Source organism: Orbicella faveolata, unplaced genomic scaffold, assembly GCF_042242905.1.
Source record: "Orbicella faveolata isolate gen_17 unplaced genomic scaffold, um_ofav_v1 contig_25, whole genome shotgun sequence".
Taxonomy (NCBI): Eukaryota; Metazoa; Cnidaria; class Anthozoa; order Scleractinia; family Merulinidae; genus Orbicella; species Orbicella faveolata.
In genome coordinates this window covers 8,123,188-8,143,094 of record NW_028301553.1, presented here as the reverse complement: position 1 = coordinate 8,143,094, position 19,907 = coordinate 8,123,188, and the positions used below count along the sequence as shown (strand labels likewise).

Sequence of the window (19,907 nt, the reverse complement as noted above, 5' to 3'; positions counted from 1 at the left end):
GAGGCTAAACAATCTTAGTGACTTTCGGGCTCAACAACAATTCAGTGTGCCAGCAAAAATTCGATGGTTAATTTTCCTAGAAAAACCTTAATACCATCGGACCTGAAAATTATATCAAAATGCTTGAGTTAGAAATCGAATGTATGGAAAGCAGTTACTTTATCCGAGGAGATGACTCTCACACATTTGCCCTTACACTTTTCGTAAATATGTTTTATTTTTCATAAAAAAACTCTTTGTGGTAAGACACGACTGAAGATACCGAAGACAACATGTAATTATAAAACTGTTAAACTTAGTTTTCCTTTGTGAATTATTAATCTAAACTCCTACTTTTCTCTAGATTAGCCCTTGAAGCGCTGATTACTATGTAGTACGTACATCACATGTATATTGGTGTCGCAGCAGTCTACTGATCATGAGCTTGGTGCAGCTGTGACTTACAAGAATCCATTCTATGGAAAATCTGGAGTGATTCCTGGGCGGAGAAATGTCTCGATGAGATCGGAATGCAAGGAAACAGGAAATTTGAGAGAACCTTCAAGTTGGAAGGCAAGCGGAAAAGATTTGCTGGAGAACAACCCGGCTATGAACAATTCTGGTAACGATAAGTAAATATATAACATAGGTATCGACTTGTTTCTGGAAAAAATCCGAGATCAGTGCTAAAATGACCTAATGAAACGGCCACTTTGAAATCGGAATGATCGCAGACGGCAATCACGCATTCCTAAGCTGGGTGGAGGGTTTCGCGCGCTCCTCTTAGTGCTTGTTTTACTTTCACGTCCAGAGGAGTGATTGCAGTCGAGAAGTCGACTAGGCCTTCAGTGCCGCGTAATTCAGAACCTATCCTGTTGGACACAGCACGCAGGTATCATGAGTACCATGCGACAATCCACTGGAAACATGAGTCTGGATGGAGTGTCGGAATAGGGTGGTTGATCTCTGGTCGGGCCTGTAACTCGCCTCAGCGCTTCTGGCTCATATGGACCCCCGAGGGCTGTGTCTGTATTCAAGCCGGGATTGCAGGTTGCCGTTTCTGTTTTTTTTGTTTGTTTGTTTGTTTGTTCGTTGTTGTTTTTTTGCAGTCAAAATTCTAAAAGAATGAATAAACACTTGATCTGGGTTTTTCGAGAGCGAGTTATACTTCTCAAAAACTTGAAGGAAGGAAGAAATGTGGACACAATATCACATTGTGCGATCAAGCACGAGTTAGCATGCACTGCATGAAGAAGAAATATTTAGTTATTAGGCAAATCGAGAAGGAAAAGAACTTCTTCACTTGGCATGAAAAGAAAATTTATGGACAGTGCTGGAGTTACGCTAAAATTTGTGGGGCTGTAGTTAAGATACTAATTATTTTCTTTTGTTGTTTGTATACAGTTTATTGACTTGTTATGAATTACGTAAGACAGGAAAAACTTGCTTGCTGCATCCTCAGGACCATTGTTCTCTACGACGAAGCCTGGGCGATTTTCCGGCCTCGACGAACAAAGAACTTCGCTAATATCCAACCCTCTTGATCTTACCCTTAGTCAATAACCTGTATATGTAATTAAATATATGTGGTGTAGGACTATGTAAAACAATAGGGAATATCTGATTACGTATCGTCCTGTAGGACTTTGTAAGGTTTTGAATGACAATGTACTCTAAAGTTATTTTTTGAAATGTAACCAAGCTTAAAGTTTGGTTATACAACTGTATATGGTTATATGAGTTTATTAAGGACTATGGTTTGTTTTGTTTTGTTTTATCATTTCCTCGATTCATTATTATTGTGTTGCTATCAGGAAGATGTAGGGCTCTCTGTAGGGCTGTATCAGCTCAATTGTATGAAAATGTATTGTTATGTGGAGGTATATAGGCCTATGTGTGGCTACGTCAAGCAATTTAGGGCTGTAGAGTCTTTAAATGCCTGAAAATAGCTCTCTATGACTATTTCTAACTTTTGATCGGGCTTATACCACGTTTTTTTTCAGACTCAATCGAAGTGTTGTTATGGGTGTTTGAATCCTCCGAACTATGCCTAAACTCATTGTAGAACAGGAACTCATTCACGGTATCATTCATTATTTACTCGTCCGATCTTTTGTGACCTTCGGAATACTTCGGACATCTTGGATAACCTCCGAGAAAAATGGAACGTTGTCGAACATCTAAATCTAATCGGCAATCTCCACTCATCTTCGGTCATCTGACTAATTCGGCAAATCGAGCGCTGTCGAAGAAGTTAATATATTGGAAATCCGCCTAGTTCGGCGAAAAGAGCATCTTCGTTAATCTTTGATAACCTCTGGGAAAATCGAACATTGTTGAACATCTTCGAAAACCGACTAAATCGGCAAATTGAGCACTGTCAAAGCATGCACAGAATATCTTCGGAAATACGACTTATCTGGCAAATCAAACATCGCCGAAGAAGTCAACATTTGGAAATCCGACTAATTTGGCCAAAAGAACATCTTCGGTAACCTTCGGAAACCTCCGCGAGAAGCCGAGTAATTCGCAAAAAACGAGTATACTCCCAAACAAGACAATCCTCGGAAATTCGACTAATTCGGCAAATGAAACATCTTCGGTAACCTCTGGAAAAATCGAACAGTGTCGAACATCTTCGGAAATCCGCTACTTCGGCACGTCGAGCTCTGTCGAAGCATGTGCAGAGTATCTTCGGAAACCCAACTAGTTCGGAAAATCGATTACGAACTGCCAAAGAAGACAATCCTCGGAAATCCGACTAATTCGGCAAATAGAACATCTTCGGTAACCTCTGGGAAATTTCGAACATCCTCGGTAATCCGACTATTTCGATAAGTCGAGCACTGTCTGTCGCCTTCGAGAGGTATACCATGGAATATCCCACGAGACACTTGTATTTTCTTGGTATACACACTCGCCTAAAGGCTTATGTTTATACCGAAAAAAATTCAAATGACTTGTGGGATATAATTATTCGATTAGGGGTCACTTTTCCGCCATTTTGTTACTTTCCAGAAGCAAAATTGGTACATTATTCTTGTGACCTGGAGCCCTAAAAAACTCAACTCAAGCAAAAAAGTGGTAGAGCTATAGCCCTTCCTTCCCATCCGCGGTCCCTCATTTCATTTGTGATTTTGTACATATCTTTCAGTAGCCTGAAATGCCAGTCATCTCCCACCCTCAGCTTAATCCCTGGGCGATTAGGCTGAAGGCGGAAGATGTCTCACATTTCAGGCCAACCTTTCAGCATCCTCGGAGACTTAGGGGCAGTCAGTCGGGACGACGCAATATTTTCGGGCGAAAGTTTACTTCATGATGTAAGCTTTCGCCCGAAAATATCGCGTCGACTAACTGCCCCTGGGTCTTCGAGGATGACCTTTCAGCCTACAGGTACAGGTGTTCCTACAGGTTCCTAGCATAACGCAGTTCGTCGCGGGGCCAACCTCCTCTGGGTTCCAAGCGCGAGCAGAGGGAAAGCCTCTTGAGCCGACTGTACGAGAGGAAGACCAGCAGTTTCCGTCTCAAATTCAAGATGGCGGACGGTGAGTACTGTGGAAGTGCAACGAATGTGTTACAAATTGCTGTTTGCACAAAGGGTGTATTTATTCTGTTTTCTTCAAAGTAAAACTAGGCCGAAGTATAAGTCCTTTTATGTTATTTTTTTCGAATACAATTTCAGCTTTCTCTGCGGAAAAGGGCTGGAAAATATGCCCAGTCACAGTACTTGCGGCATTGTTGGAACTGTCCCTAGAGTCCGAGTAGGCAAGTAGAGCAAAGGCGCTGAATGTAATTCTAGTTACATTGTGGTTTTTGTTCGTAAATTTCAGGTCAGTCGGAGCAAACTCTTGAAGAAGTGTTAAAATCTATTAAGCATGCACGCGATTTCTAGTTTTATCCGCGGCCGGTAAAAGGACAAGGTGGCAAAAGTACAGTTACGACACAGATAGCATGGGACTCTTAATAACAAAGGAAAAAAGGTAAGCTGAAATCTCTGCGTTCTGTTGACTTATGGTTTATATTTCAATATTTACCCACATAATAAAGACGCAGGGGGAGGGGTTGGGGATTGGGGGTTGAGCTTTATCAGACGATTTTCTATGTTTTGGTCTTGTTTTCGGGTTTGTTTGGGAGAGAGATTTATTATCAGAATATTTACAGTATTGGCCTTATGATGTGTGAACTGGTGACACTTGGGGGAAAAATGCCATCTTGGATTCAAACAACAACAACAACAACAGTTTATTTGTACTACTGTAAACAACTAAAAGAATTTACAAGATTATAATTATAAATAAATGAACAGTACAGTACATACAGTAGTGGGACACCCAAAATAACTAAAAAGCTAAACTAGTTGGGAGACCAAAATGGCCACTTTGCCCTCCCTCAAGCACCTTCGGTCTTTCTTCCCCCCCCCCCCCCCCCCCGCCACCCCCCTAGAGTTACCCTAGTGAAAACCTGTGGATCTGCCACTGGTAACAGAGAAGTGTCTTCAAGAATATATTTTTACAGCAGTACTACCTTGATCACAATAAATGGCTAATCTTTGTGTTATCTCTTTATCTTCCAGATTGGCATACTAGATGATGACTTAGGTGGACCAAGTATTCCAAGGATGATGAATGTAGAGGGAAAATATATACACTAGTGTTCTGCTGGGTAAGTCATAACACAAAGGATTATCTTCTGAAGCCATTTCATGGGAGCCATTCACTAAATTGTGCATATACTTTAATGTACATCATGTAACAACACTTATACTTGTGTTTGATATGTAATAGTAAAAGAGTGTCTGTGAACTTTAGTGGCTCATTAACAGGAGAATTCCTTATCTCCAGTGTGATAGCAACAAACTGACTTAAAGTATTGCAGCTTCTCCTGCATGAAATGCTGGTCTGTCAGGGGCCACTACCCCTGGAACTTTTGTGGGTGAACTTGCTAGATCTTGGGAAGTTCTTCAATTCACAAAATTTGTATTATTTGCAAAATTATTTTGCCGTATAAAATGCTCCTGTGTATTAAGATGATTTCCGCAAAACATTCAAGCTGCCAATAATGGCAAAAATAAAGTCACCAAAACAACCTCATAGCATAGTAATATTTTGAATAAAGGTAAGAAGAAAGTATTGAGATTTCAGCTCTCAAGCTGACCCCTTGAGAGAAAATTTGAACTTGAAGTTATCCATATTTCAATTAAACCTGACGTTTCACATTAGTTGAAAACACAATAACACATGCATTAAGCACTCTTACGAGGTTTGACATTAACTTTCTCGAGGATGCTTGGGGATCGTGGGGTCACCTATTAGAGAGAAATAAAATACAGTGAGATGTTTTAAATAGTATTCAAAAAGTTACCATCCTGTGAGTAGATTTTAAGTAAATAGTTTTTGCACTCATTGCTTGTACTTTGAGCAGAATCCATCTTAATTATCATACTTTTCATATCCATACTTCACTTTTTAATTTTTTAAAGATGTTTACGAGTATTTTCTAAAGATCACCTGAACCTTTTTTTTAGTTGGGTTCCAGTTTACGCAGACAATGACCAACGACTGGCTGTTCTATCAATTGGTTTCTTGTTAAATAACAGAGATGATGCCGTTGCATGGAAAGGAGCTAAGAAAAATGGTATTTATTCCTTTATGCTCTTTACTCATATTTTTTTGACTTACCTTGACCTGGTCAAGCTTGTTAATCAAAGCTAGATCTGAGTGTCTCATCATTAGTGAAACTATTCTGAAATCACTTCGAGGAGCTACTCCACCACACATTGTTCAAGTCATTTTTTGTAGTGCACACACAAAATTACCTTAGTTTGAAATGTAGGAAACCTCAAAATTTTTTTCTAGCTAAAGGTAGCTTTAATTAGGCTTTATTGATAGTGAGGAAACAGTAGTTAATTTTCTTTCTTGGGGGCAGCAATATTATATCTAGTATTGTATCAGTTTCATTTGTTTCATCCTTAAATAGGGTCAGTGAAATGGGGTCAGTGGTTTAAGACCTTTCGCTGCACACCTACAACAGCTGGGAGGAAACATTGCCTGACAAGTCTGTGCAAAATGCATGTTTGGAGGAGGCTGTTCCTTTACATGATATTTAAAAATATATTTAATACACTATGACTTGTTGTATTTTTGACTGACTGTTATAGTGTACTTTCATCTTCATAGTATGTAATTGTATTCCACTTTCTTTCTTTTAGGAATGCACAAATGTGTTTTCCAAAGTTGGAGATGAAGCCTTGGCAAATAGCTGCAACGTTCCATTTTTAGGTAAAAATATGTATTAATATCGGTGCCTACACAGGAAGGGGGATAGACGGGTTAGGGGCAATCTAGATTATGTTTGTGGAAAATGGTCTTTTCACCCATTTATTGCACTTGTCTATATTAGTATAAGGAAAAAAAACAAGCAGTGAAGTAGATTGTCTGGAAATGCAAAGGTCTCGTTTGCTGGAAGCTTAAGGAATGTCCATTGGTGGATCTAGGGGAGGGGCCTGGGTCCCCCTTTAGTTTGGTTAAGACAAAAGAAAATGGCACAAGGGAGAAAAGCCGGCAGGGCAAGCAACCCCCCCTGCCCCCTTAGTTCAAGGTCTGTTTCTGCCACTGATGTCAATCAAATTCTTTGTTGTGTTAAGCTTATCACATAGCAGACCAGATTGTTTGTGATCTAGTCTAGGGGTCTTTGCAAATTGCAGAAAATTCTCACTGATGTGATGTGTTAGATTTGACATTGAAATCAACCCCTTTCCACAGTTTCTAGCTATATCTTGCTTTGATTTCTTGAAAGAACAATTTTTCTCCTTGTTGTAGGTTCTATTCCACTGGATCCCAGTCTAACACAATCCTTAGAAGACGGCCAAGCCTTTATTGACTTGTTTCCTAACTCACCAACATTAAATGCAGTAAACATACTTTAATCACTTCCAAACTGTTACAAATGGAAAGCAATGGGAGATCAGTGATTGAAGGAACAAGTACAGGACAAATGCAGCTGAGATGGCCAAGTGATCAACCACTGGTTTCTCCTTACAGTGCCAGTCTCTTATCAATCAAACTAGTGATGAGAATTACAGCATTGATCAACTGGAAGATATTGTCTTCATGTACCCACAAATTCTCAGAGCTCTGATGTCAAAAGAAATGAAGGACAGTGAAGGATTTTTTATTTAGCAGTTTGAACATGGTACTGAAAATGTCCTCTATGGACACTTTTGCCACTCACTTAAATGAAGCATTGCATTGTTGTGGGAGCATATAAACCATGCACAATAGCCTCCTTCACAAAGTGCTACTTGTTAAAGCAAGAAAGTATGATTACTAGACAGCATCTTGATTTGAGGAAAGCTTCGTTTGAATTTTCCTTTGATACATAGTTACACAGTATGTGTGACTTCAAGACTTGTTTTGTCTGTGACCTCTTCAGCTGGTCGACACTACAGATTTGAATTTGGGGTGACTTCATGTAACCATGCACGAAAAATAGAACTTGATACAGAATAATAACAACTGACAATAATATAACCAGATAGAAACAATAATAATAATAAGATAGAAATAAACAAGTAAATAAATAAATAAGTAGAAATTATAAAAATGAAAATTATTAGTTTAGCATGTGGTATCAAGGTTTACATTTCATGCCTGGTTATGTGAGGTCACCTTGGATTTCAATCTGTTATCGGGACCAAGTTAAGAGGTCATAAACGAAACTAGTTTTGTAGTTGTATATATTAGTGTAACTGTGTGTTGAAATAAGATTTGAATGCAGTTTTTCCCTATCAAGATGACGTTCAATGATTGTACTATAGTGATTTTGACAGGCAGACTGTTGCAGAAACGATTTACAATCAGAAAAATAATTTGAATGAGGTCTTTCCTAATCCAGATAGTTGCAAATCATAATTTTACATGGCTGATAACATAACTAAGAGTCCTTGTTCGGAAACTCATAAAATGTTGCAGTTGAAAGATCAATGAAAAAAAAAAAAGAATGGAAATAAATACAATTGGTACTGCCTCAGTTATCTGCGTGGTATTTTCTGATTGTTAGAATTGCATCAACTAGTCGTTTTTCCAACGTTTCCTGTAAAGATGGAGTGTAAGAAGGGACTGACAATGGGTTCACGTGAATAATCGACGTTTGAGTTAGTTTTATGCGTAAGAAAAATTAACGCGGGAAGCCAGATTTTCAATTTTTTTATATTTGGTGTGCTAGTGCGCAAGCGTGACAATACAAGAGTTATTTTTTTGTGGATTAAAAGCCCCTAAAGGCAGCAGCACTCAGTGGACTCTTAACAGTTATGACAAGGTTAAACAGCGAATAAGAGAACAACTTAAGTATTTGTTTTACCTTAGAAAAAGGGACATCAAGATTACTTTTATCAAGGTTTGATTTAAACAATCGATCAGTGACTTTGTTTATTAGAACTACATGGAACTGTTCCCAGCAAGACAGCTAAACATCATGCAGTCTGCAATGGTAGCTAACGGTAAACGGCAGATTGGTGTTGATTCTGGATAATTGTTCTGACTCATTTTATAACTAGAACCATTTTAATTATGACATCGTAACGCAATAGCATAGTCTGATTCAGTTGCCACCAATGATCGTTAGGTAATTTTTTTCGGTTTTGATATTCCACAAAACCACTTGAAATTTCAAAAACACGATTTCAAAACCCATTCAGACAAGAAGACATTATTGAAAGTAAACAGCGTTACCTAACTTGAGACTTGAAACAATCAAACAAACGAAAAACTATAAATTTTATAAATTGCCATGAAATCTGCAGAGTTTGGGAAGTTTCCTTGTCACATTACCCTTCCCAACGCTTGAGAGCCTTTTCTGTGAAAAAAGTCAGTTGCAGAAAAACTTTTGTCAATTTATGGGAGACGCAAGTTTACTTCTTTGAACGCGCAAGGAATCTGTTGCAAAACGAAAGAAACACTGTGTTGCGTCAAAGTAGGCCTTTCCACAAATATTCGGATACTTTTTAGGATATTTAGAAGTTTCCGAGATATTTAGAAAATATGAAGGCACTTAAAAAATGTAGGTATATTTGGAAATATTCATAGCTTTTTTGGCTTAGCCCTGTGTTTTCCTCGCTATTTCTTGAAGCAATTCACAGTTCTATGCCAGAAACAATTCAGATCGTGGATTTCCCACTCGAAAAATGCATTCTTTATAACTAAAAGCGCTAAAGCAGCAACTTTCCAAAATGGCGGATGCTAGTAACATTGAAGCGCCTGAATAGAATGTTCTTTCTTAAGTCCTGCTTGAAAATTTTTGCCTCAGTGGTTCAAAATTGGTGTATTTTTGAGGCAAAAATAAGAGATACTGCGAGTTTGATTTACAAGAAACAATTGGAGACGTGGTAATCTTGGCCAACTTGTAGACTGCAAAGCAGTCGTGTTTTCTTCTCTATTCGAGCTTTTTCGGAAGGCGCAAAGCGCCGTAAGCGTGATCCTCGCGCGGGAAGCACACAAGCCAGGTCGTCTCTCCTCAGCCTCCCTCACCGTTTCTACACTCGCTCCAGACCTTTCGTTCGAATACCGCCCGCGTCGCTCGCGTTCGCAAACTACGACTGTTTTGCAGTCTAACTAACTTGAGGCTTCAAATGGGCGCCAGGTCTTCCATCGGAAATGTGGAAAAATAGTAGGGGAGGGTGGCTGTAAATACTCTAGAGGAGGTCGCTATGGTCTTACTTATTTTATAAGTACCGTATGTCAAGTAGTGTTGCTATTTTACTAGTGTTCCCAAACACATAGACTCTTGATTAAGTAGGGGTTTGTTTAAATAGACAAACAGAACTACAGCGGAACCTCCAGTTGTGACCACCTCTCGTCAGCGACCAGTTTTCCAAAGTACCAAAAGTTTCCCAGTCAAATCACTATATTTGGAACCTCTTGTAAGCGACCACCTCTCGTAAGCGACCACGACCACTTTTACGGCTAAAAGTTTGAAAGTTTCTTTTCTTATTCACCTCACGTAAGCGACCACTTGACAGATAACACTTGACACTTGACACAAGGCCGAAGGAATTTGAAAGCGGAGGTTTCAATCTGAAAACGTATCAAATGTTTTCCTTCCACACTACGCCGGAGGATTTTGAAAACGCAACAATCACCGTTCATTTTGGATTCGTCTTTGAAGAAAACTCAGGCAGGGAAATCACTTTATTATCGTGACGTCATCGTTTTCGAAAAGCTCTGTTTTCAAAATGTTTTCCGTCCACACTCAAACACAAAGCTGGCGTTTACAAATTCCTCCGGTTTGAAGAGTTCCGTTTTTGTGACGGATTAGCGTGGACCACAGGCCTGACCGTAGAAATAAAGCTGCGATTTCAAATTCTCCCGGCGTAGTGTGGAGGGGGCCTTGGTAATTTGAGCAGGAATCAATAACCTGCCTCAGCCCCTGCCTTGCGCGGACTTGAACACCACGACAGTACTCGATGCCTTTTCAGATCTTTCTCTTTCATCAACTGCTATTTTGGCCAGCGTCCTATTCAAGGGCGCTCGGGAGATAAGAGAGCAATAAACTGCAATGCTTTCTTTATGTCCGGTAATTAAAAAGCCAACTTTACATCTACTCCGCGCGCGAGACAGTCTGACTTTCTAAAATCAGAAATAATAATAATAGGGTATGGTTTTAGCACTCTAGTCTTAAATTGCGGATGTTTCTTAGAAGAAGCTACTTTTTCGTCATTATCAGTAAGACCGTCAACAAAAGCCCTTCATAACCTATGTTTAGGGCAGCTGTTCCAGTTACAAAGGTCTGAATAGGGTATCAAATTTTTCGGCAGGTCATAACTAGGGTAGCAAAAATCGCAGATTTTGCTCATAAATAGGGTAAGGGTTCACCCCCACCCAACTTTTCTGGGAGTACCCCTCCGGGTGTTGCACACACGAAAAAACTGCTTCAAGTTCGAAAATAGCATAAGGGGTTTAAGCAACGACGACGCCGACGCCGAGGACGACGCTTAGTCATAAATGAATTTGTATTTGCCAGCGAAATTCGCAATTGTCTACATATGTTCAGTACGCCAATGGCTCTAGTGACGTGCTCAGGCTAAATACGCAATGACAGCGTTCAATTCGAAACGGAAATACGAAAAATTAGCCGTAGTCGTTCGCGTTCCTCAGACTACGAAGAACTTGATCATTTCACATTTTTGGTTTGCAAAGGACGGCAAAGAAATGTACAAAGATTTATAACGCACGTGCATGGCTATTGTTCTACTTATTAAACCTCTTGTTTGGTGACGTTCCCGTTGCTGTTGCCGTCGTGATTTTCTTAAACTCCCTAATACTTCTATTTAACAGAGTCTAGACGGTTAAATCAAGTTCTGTTGGGTTCATTGGTTATAGCCACTTTACAAACCCTTCATCTCTTCCTCCAAGCCCATCATCATACCAATTGTCAATGGCAGCTGAGACTTGATGTCTTCCCACAGTTCCTTGAGGACTTTAGTCGTCCTGATCTCCTGTTGGCGCAAGGTTTCCTGCACAGCTTTCATCTTTCCCTGGTCAGTCCAGTAGTACTTCTTTTGAAGACGACTGAAGAACTGCTCCACAGTCTCCACGCCACTGGAAATTCCTGGGGAAAGGCAGAAAAATAACGGAGCACTGTTAATAGCTGAGTACACAAGAGCTTCTCGTTGAACCAAACTATGCATTTTATATGATTAGAGAGGTCTATGATGTCATCCCAGGGATGTCATGAATTGCAGCCAGAGTGCCTCAAAGGCTTTGCTTTGTTTTGCGTCTTTTGACCTACATATCAGAACAACGAATAATAGCTTAATACATAGGAAATACTCTGAAGACGTTTTTCCTTTCATATGTTACGTTATTACAACATTAACCTCTTACTAACCGAGCGCGAGGGCCGTACTGGTGTAGCCTGACATCGTGGCAGTCGAGGTCCGTTCAAAATTGTTCAAAATGGACAAAAAAAACTACTCGCCGCTTTTCGTGTTCTCCCAAATACGCTGAACTTGGTCATTTACGTTGTTTTATTGATTTTGTTTGTTTGTTGTGTTTTTTTGCTGAGGACAGCTATGAATTAAACTAAGATTTATAATCCACGTGCAAGGCAATATTGTTTTGTTCACTAAATCTTTTGACATGTCTTACGTTTGGTGGCAGTCTAGTTGCCGTTGCCGTTGCCGTCGTAACGAGTAATAACCAAGTTCTGCTTGGTTTGGAGAATCTGAGCTAAGAGGTCCAATTTTTCGTTTTTCTCGTTTAGAACTGGTTAAAGCTGTCATTATAGATTTTACCTTGAATAATTTTTTAGCCCGATAGCTATAAGTGTACTAAACGAATGTAGTCAATTGCGAAATTCGAGGGCAAAATCTAAATTAATTTTTACTGGATGTAATTGTAAGCGTCGTCGTCGTCGCTGCTTAAGTTACCGGCCTAATTGCTCGTGACGTTTCCGTTGCCGTTAGCTGCGTCGTAGTAACCTTAAAGAAGCTCAGTCACTGCATTTTGACTTACTTTGGCCACGCACAAAACAGACTCACTTCTACAAAATATGACTAAGATCGTTTGCCTCCGTTGACTCACATTCGATATTTTTAACTATAAACCTCTCTGGACCATGCTGAATTACGTGAGCCAATTTTTCAAAATCAGGGTAGTTTTCCACACGCTTTATCTCTGAAACGAAGTCGGTGATCCCCGATTTTTTTTTTTTGCATTTCTGACACAAGTAACTCATTATCTGTCTGCAGTAAAAATTAGAAGAAAAATCTATCGACTGGAAAATTTTCGCACGAACGTCCTTAAGTTCCTCAGTCATGAGTTCGGAAAACTGTTACCTCCAGCCGTAGCCTCCCTTTCTATCTGATTTTTCTCTCGCTGCTTGCGGATTTGGATAAACTTTTCAGCGGAGATCAAAGCAGAATCCAGAATATCAAGAGCGGCTCGATCCACCTCAAAAGACTGCTTGGCATTATCTACATAATTTACAATGAAGTGGGTTCTCTCGCTGGAGCTGCCAGTTGCCCAGGAGGCCTGTTCAAAAGCTTCATCTTTGTCCTCTTTGTCTTCTAGTTTGTCAAGGTGGGTAATAACTGTCACAGGAGCATAACCTGTAAAGTAACGAAAAGAGTATCAGTCACAGGCGCATAGGCAGTAAAATGGGGCAACGCTTAAATAGTAATAGGGCTGATTGATGACTCAGAATTCGAATGGCGCAAATCTCCCCAACGTAATATGTTCGAAGGACAACCATGCTCGTTGGCCCTTGTCATTGAAGGTCAAAAGCAAAGTCTGCGTCGGGCCAAGTGGCCCACACGTACCGCCGGTTCCGTAGCATTAAAACATGTATTAAGCGACTAGGAGAATTTCTACTTCCCCCTGGAAGGGATGTAAGCCCATCGCAAGGAATGACACCCTAGCATTAAATTCCGGTACCAAAAAATAACACTTGCGTAAAGAGAAGCATTGTGACAATAAATTTTCTTGGTCAAGAACACAGCACAATGACCCCGCAGTAGGACATGAACCTGGATCGCTTGATCCAGAGTCCAGCGGTGCTCCCCAATCAGTTCGTAATTGTCATCGAAGCTGGGTATATCTTTATCTATGAACTATCTGGTGAATATTGTTATTACCATCTTGTTTAAACTGCTCTCTGATCTTCTGGAGTTCGTCATAAACCGCGCCCTCTGCTAGACGTGGATCCTTTGCCTTTAGGACAAAAATCACGGCGTGCGCGCATTTAGAAAGCGCCGGGGCTCGTTTTACCGGGGTGTCCGACCCCCGATGTGCTCTTCCCTGTTGCTGTTCCTTTGTCATAATTCCGCAATCACTATAGTATCGACACATTACTTCTCCTGGTCGAATTCTTTAATGGAAATAACACAAAGTCAGCCTCTATTAGTAATAGTAATTTGACTGATTGGAGTAGAACTTGACCACAAAGCAAAAGAAAAACTCCCTGCGGTTTTGATGCAGCTTTTTTGCCAAATGTTTCTCGAGTGGTTGAAAACGCTGTGCCGTGTTTAAGCTCATGTTCGCCGAGAAGAAACTTTTCAACCCATCACAGGTTGCTTTAACCAAAATACCAAGATGCGAAGCTAAAGTTTGTTGGTGAACGACCTCCCTGATCTTTAAGCTTTGTTCTTTCGCAAAAGTAGAATATTTTCGTCTTCAAAAGTAAGATGTAGCAGGTTCTAAGGAGGTGTTGTTGAGTCCTTCTTTGAGCTTTGCTTCGTGGTACTGGAAATTTGATTTTTTTTTTTTTTAAGCAGGGATTTTGTAATGCCGTCGTGATCTGCTCCGGTATATGTTTTTGTTCCCATGGCTTTTGAGTATATTTCTCATCTTGCACACTTCGAGATAACTAGTTTAGTATTTTTTTGCTGAGCTTTGTACTTTGCTTTGTTATGAAGTCTTTGTATTAAAATGTAGGTAAAGAGTTTCAATCTTCGTTTGATTTTTGTCCGCCATTTTTTGTTTGGCCCAGCTCAATTTTGTAAGAGCTGTCAATCATTTCCAATTTCACCCTTTTGCATTGGTGAAATTACACTGATTTGGGATAAATTGACATGCACTTAGCCAATCAGAATGCAGAAATTGTTTTTGTATATTATTAGCTCTAAAACAACGCAGAACGGCTAAATATCCCTTCTAAGGAGACATTTTTATGCCAATATCGAAAAGCAATCTTGCACATGCGCAGCCCGTGACACTGTCCCTTGCCCCTCCCCTTTTGGGTAGCACAATAATCGATCTTGAAAGATCAAAACAACACTGAACTGGGGGTAGGGAGGAACGCTACATTAATGGAGTTTTATTCAGGCCGCATCTCAGTCAGACCTTTCTCTCTAACGAGATGTTGGATGTACCGCTATCGTATTTTGGGCTAACGTAAACCTGAACCTGAACGAAAGCAACCCGCTACCTTCCAGACATGAGTTTCAGGCACTCTTCCAGGGCTCTCTCGTCCCATTTAAAGAATGGTCTGGTGTCCAGCATCCGAATGTTTTTCTGCAGGTAGTATTCTTCGAGACGGATGGTGCCTTCTTTTCCTGTTCCCTCACCAAAAGCACTCTGAGGCTTTCCAATGGCTCGCTGCAACGTGCCTTGTAAAGTCAGTTAAAAACGAGACCCTCAGTTGGGATACTAATGAAAACCTACCCTAATGCTGTGTTTATTAATAACTGTCACGTTGGCCAATCACTCAAACTAACGAAAGCACGAGAAAATATGATTCACTTAACAGGCAATTTAAGGTCATTCCACTGAAATAGAACCTGCACTGGGATTTTTGTGAAACTTTGCCTATTGATTGTTTATATTACATGAACTTAAATTTTGAAATAAAAATGAGGGGTCCCCTTGTTCGTTTATGAGCAATAGCACCTTGTTTATACCCAATAAATCCTTATAATAGCACCATGATTGTAGTCACGTTTGCTTGCTAAATTCACGTTTCCGACAATTGTTTTTTGTTCTGCACTGAGAATCGTTCCATATTTAATTTACACAGAGAAATTTATTACTCAATTAAAAAAAAACAGAAAAAAATGATAGGTCACCATACTAGTTTTCGAGAAAATGACAATTTACCTCTATGGCAAGGTCCAGCCGTAAAGAAAAAGCCGCCATTTTTTAATGCGCGCGCGCTAATCACGCGTGAATTATGCGCAGTAGGGATGCGCAATGCAATACTGGGGAATGACCCTAAGACAAGTTCTTACCTACAAAGCTGGTTTTCCCCGAGCCGGGTGATCCTATTAAAGCAGTGCTGAGCACATCGATGTCGTCCACCACCAAATCTCGAAAAGATTCTTTCTTAATTCTTGGGCTGGTCTGAAAGTCGTAATTCATCAGCGCGACTTTAAGCTTACAAAATCGTTCTTCTTCCTTTTGTTTCCTTTCTTGTTCCTCCCTCTCACGTCTTTGGAGAGCCAGTTGTCTTCTCTGTGCGTCGTCTTCAATTTTCGCGCGTTCTTGCGCATCACGCAACGCCTGTCGACGATCTCTCTCCATCTCGTCACTCAATTCTCTCATTCTCCATTCATTCTCTTCTCGGGCTCTCTGCTGTCCTTGAGCGCGTGCCGTGGGGTCTGTTCTATCCACTCTTTGATAGTTCTTTAATTGAAAGGAAACAAACAGGTGATCGATTGAATTACAAGGGGATCGTTTTTGCGTCTAGCTTAGCTGTTGGCTAGATTTGTTGCGATGTCGACTAGTCACTCACTATATTACGGCGGTCGCTTGCGGTATGGCATGAACATAACTCTGTCAAGACGCGGTCAGATGTTTTACTTCCTTAACAAGGCAAAAAGTAGAGTCTTGATATCTGAATACTGTAGCTAGAACTCTTTCATCCCCTTCCCCGACCAAACATGAAAAAATCATATCCAACATAAAAACACAAACAGGAGCCCATTTACCACCCCTCCCCCTCTATTATTACCTATAATTAGAATTACTTAAAGAATTCATAATCTACGTTTCGGAGTCATCATGACGCCATTATCAAGAGAAATTAAATGTAAGAAAGCGAATATTTAAGTAGGCTAGAATTGAAGATTAACATACTACTTAGATAGCTAAACAAACACTTGAGCGCAAACGGTGTCAATCATGTTGCTGTTCTGGTTTGAGTTTGCATCTCATAAATGAGGCAATAAAATTTGCTGGCACATTTCGCAAGCACGTGAAACTGTTCCAAAAAACGATGTAGTGTCCGACCATTACGTTGGAGCTGGTAGTATTTGTAACTGAAGGACGACTTTCTTTTGTGTCCGTCCACGCGCTCATTTAGGTGCCAATGCACATACCCTACATATGCTGCATCAACTAGGTTACATTTAAATTTGTAAACTACACATTGTTGTGTAACAATGGAGGGCTTAGCTTCTTGCACCTTAAGATCTTCATTGAACTTCCGATTTACAAACACAGGTTGGATGGCGGTTCCAACTTTTAAACTTAGTTTGCTAAGTCACGTTTCACAAAAAAGTTCGTCACAGAAAATTCGGTGACGTGACCCTAGTCCTGAAAGAGTTACGCTGGCTGCTTGACGCTGTGCTTGCTTTTAAATACATGACCGGACAAGCTCCCGCTTACCTTTCGTCGCTCTTTTTAAAGCGAGCGGAGACAAGTGGCCGTGAGACTTTTAATCGCAACTTTTAAACATTCCTCTTTTCAAGACCTCTATAGGACAAAGGACTTTCTACCATCGAACAGTGTCATTATGGAACAGTTTAGAAAGAAATCTTAAGCTTAGCGAATCTCTGAATATTTTTAAACGAAGATTACGGGGTACACTCTTATGTGAATTTTTATTTTCATAATGCAATATTGTCACATAATTCTACATTATCTCATATCATTTTTACAATTCCTTGGTACGTTGATTTAGTTCTTTTTAAATTTAATGTAGCTTATTTAGTAGTATTAGTACCATGGGGAGTGCTTATAAAATCTGTATTTCTATATTCTGTATTTGCAGAGCTCTGATCTTTAAGGTAGGATGACTCTAACAGTGTTCGCTTTCTCTTGTGACGATGGATAGGGCTGTGGGTCAGACACCAAAAATTGTACCAGCAAATTTGATTCTCTCATTCAACTTATCGGAGATTCATTACGCTTGTATGAAAGTTATAGTCACATTCCAAGCATAAGAGTTTCTTCCTGGTATGAAAAACATAGGAGTATACACGCCGGCCTTTACATTAATGATGGCAGAAAACCAGATTGTCGGAGTCGCAAGCAGAAGCGACCAGAAGCTGAAGAATAAACCAATCACAAAGCTCGATTCAGGGCGACGTGATTGGCAGGTTCTTCCGCTTCTGATTCCGACTCCAACAATCTAGTTTTCACTGGATCACAAGCGACAGCTTCAAAATAACTTTTTGCCTTTGCTATCGGCCACCGAACTGCTCCTTGTTTATCGATTTTTTTGAACATTTGCTTACGAATTTGCATGGAGACGCCGCTCATCGAATTTGCGTTATCGCCGTCTTCAATATGCCCAACATCAGGTGGGAATATATTATTGACACAAGCAACTCTGTTGATGGAATTAAGTTTTGCGACCTGATTAGCTCTCATTTTTTCACACAAGTTGTTCGGGAGCCGACAAGAATTACACAAACTTGTAAGACTACATTGGATTTGGTTTCTTATAATTATCCTGATGAAATAACCGATGTTAGCGTTCACGAGGACTTCAGCCCTGATCATTTTGTGGTTAACTTTTCCCTGTTTACCAAGGTTACCCGCTTGAAGAAATCGCGTCGGTCCGTTTACAACCTAAAGAACACCATGTATAAGCGGAATCGGAAGAAAATGAAAACGTTCTGATTCTTCCGACTCCGATTCCATCGAGCTTATGACTCCGCTTGCGACTCCGATTTTCCATTTTCACTAGGTCGCGAGTAAGCGTTCTCACGACTCTGTCTCCAACTCCGTCGCTAATGAAAACCAGCCTTTACTAGAGGTGGCGAATGGTCCTTCAAAAACTCTGGGTCTCGCAAAATTTTAGTCAGATTTTACGGGTCTCGCAGTCTCGCTTTTTTAGCGGTTATCTGCGTCTCGCAGTCTCGTTTTTTACACGAAGGTGTCTCGGAGTCTCGATTTTTTGCAAGGCTAAGGGCTTCGAGGTCCCGATTCGTTTGTTTGTTTTTTAGATCTGATGTCTTGTACAAGGGTTTACAACAAAAGACTCCTTTGTAAGACTTTTGTACAAGCTCATTCTCATAGCTCTTAACCAAATCTGGGGCTCGAATTTTAAGATTCTGAGCGTCTCGCGCTCGCACTCAAAACACTTTGAAGTCTCGGTCTCGCAAGCTAAAAAGTCAAAAAAAAAAAAAAAAAAAATGTCTCGGGCTCGCAAAGAAAAACGCTAGTCTCGCCGTCTCGCAAAGTCTCGCATTTACCATTCGCCATCCCTTTTACTTAGGCCCCGTCCGCTTTGCGCCGGAGGAATTTGAAAACGGAATTTTGAAAAACGCATCAAATGTTTTCCGTCCACACTTCGCCGGAAAAATTTAAAAACGCAACAATCACCGGCCATTTTAGATTTGTGTTTGAGGAAAACTCAAGCAGCGGAGCATCATAATTATCATAACGACATCGTTTTCGAAAAGCATCGTTTTCAAAATGTTCTCCGTCCATAGCAAAACGCATAGCCGGCGTTTTCAAATTACCCCCGTTTGAGGAGTGTTTTCGAAAAGCTCCGTTTCCGTGACGGATTAGTGTGGACGGTAGGCCTAACCGTAGAAATAAAGCTGCGTTTTCAAATTCCTCCGTCGTAGTGTTGACGGGGCCTTATTAAGACTTACCATTATTCCTTACTGTCACAAAAGCGGAAGCAGCTTGCAACCGAAGCTAATGGACTGACCAACACTGTACCAAGCTATCCTCACGTTCAAAGATCTGGAACACTACGAGGCTGCATGCGGTGGACGTATTCTCCACTTAGATATCAGTCTTTTTGCTGTTAAACTTCGAAACTAAGTCAAATGTAACTTGGTTTGATCTTTCGGCGGTCGTGTTGATTGTGGACTTTGTCAAACAAAGGAGCAAAGGATCTTGGGACGCAGTAATGTCACGTTGTGTTCTTTATGCCAATTTAAATTCACTCAGCTCTCAAACAACAAGTTATTCTCCAATAACTACAAGACATTTTGAAGCTACAGCTGTTTCGTCTGCTAGAGATAACGGAAAGGGTGAAAGCGGGATCATCTGCATTGAGATTAGACGATAATATATTTGAAAGGCGATTTAGCCTGCATCAGCAAGCTCTCTTGTTCTATGAGCTTACTCGCTGGATAAATAAAACCAAGTCAGTAAGAGCTCTTTATGAACAATGAGTACATTCAATACAACACAGTAACAAGATGACGCAATTTCATTCACAGTCCGGCAGTACTCGAATTTTTACCGTACCAT

The 19,907-nt window shown here is 40.4% G+C and overlaps 2 protein-coding genes across 3 annotated transcripts; one reads left to right on the top strand and one right to left on the bottom strand.

Annotated features, from left to right (window-relative positions):
- The first annotated feature begins 2,911 nt into the window (after positions 1 to 2,911).
- On the top strand, positions 2,912 to 8,007 carry LOC110050332 (cytosolic Fe-S cluster assembly factor NUBP2 homolog). 2 transcript variants are annotated; one of them, XM_089293372.1, is made up of 6 exons: positions 2,912 to 3,524; positions 3,810 to 3,959; positions 4,553 to 4,641; positions 5,504 to 5,613; positions 6,188 to 6,257; positions 6,798 to 8,007. In XM_089293372.1, the coding sequence occupies exons 4-6, from the start codon at positions 5,578 to 5,580 to the stop codon at positions 6,902 to 6,904; spliced, it is 213 nt and encodes a 70-aa protein (XP_089149498.1). In that variant the 5' UTR covers positions 2,912 to 3,524; positions 3,810 to 3,959; positions 4,553 to 4,641; positions 5,504 to 5,577; the 3' UTR covers positions 6,905 to 8,007. The 2 variants fall into 2 exon arrangements, with proteins under 2 accessions (XP_089149498.1, XP_089149497.1); XM_089293371.1 differs by having other exon boundaries at positions 3,662 to 3,959.
- A 165-nt stretch (positions 8,008 to 8,172) lies between these two features.
- LOC110050246 (uncharacterized) lies at positions 8,173 to 19,519 on the bottom strand. Its single transcript, XM_089293378.1, has 6 exons — positions 19,298 to 19,519; positions 15,701 to 16,094; positions 14,902 to 15,082; positions 13,610 to 13,842; positions 12,812 to 13,084; positions 8,173 to 11,583 (listed from the first exon to the last, which is right to left on the bottom strand). Exons 1-6 carry the CDS (start codon positions 19,298 to 19,300, stop codon positions 11,360 to 11,362), a joined length of 1,308 nt encoding a protein of 435 aa, XP_089149504.1. The 5' UTR covers positions 19,301 to 19,519; the 3' UTR covers positions 8,173 to 11,359.
- Between the last annotated feature and the right edge of the window lie 388 nt (positions 19,520 to 19,907).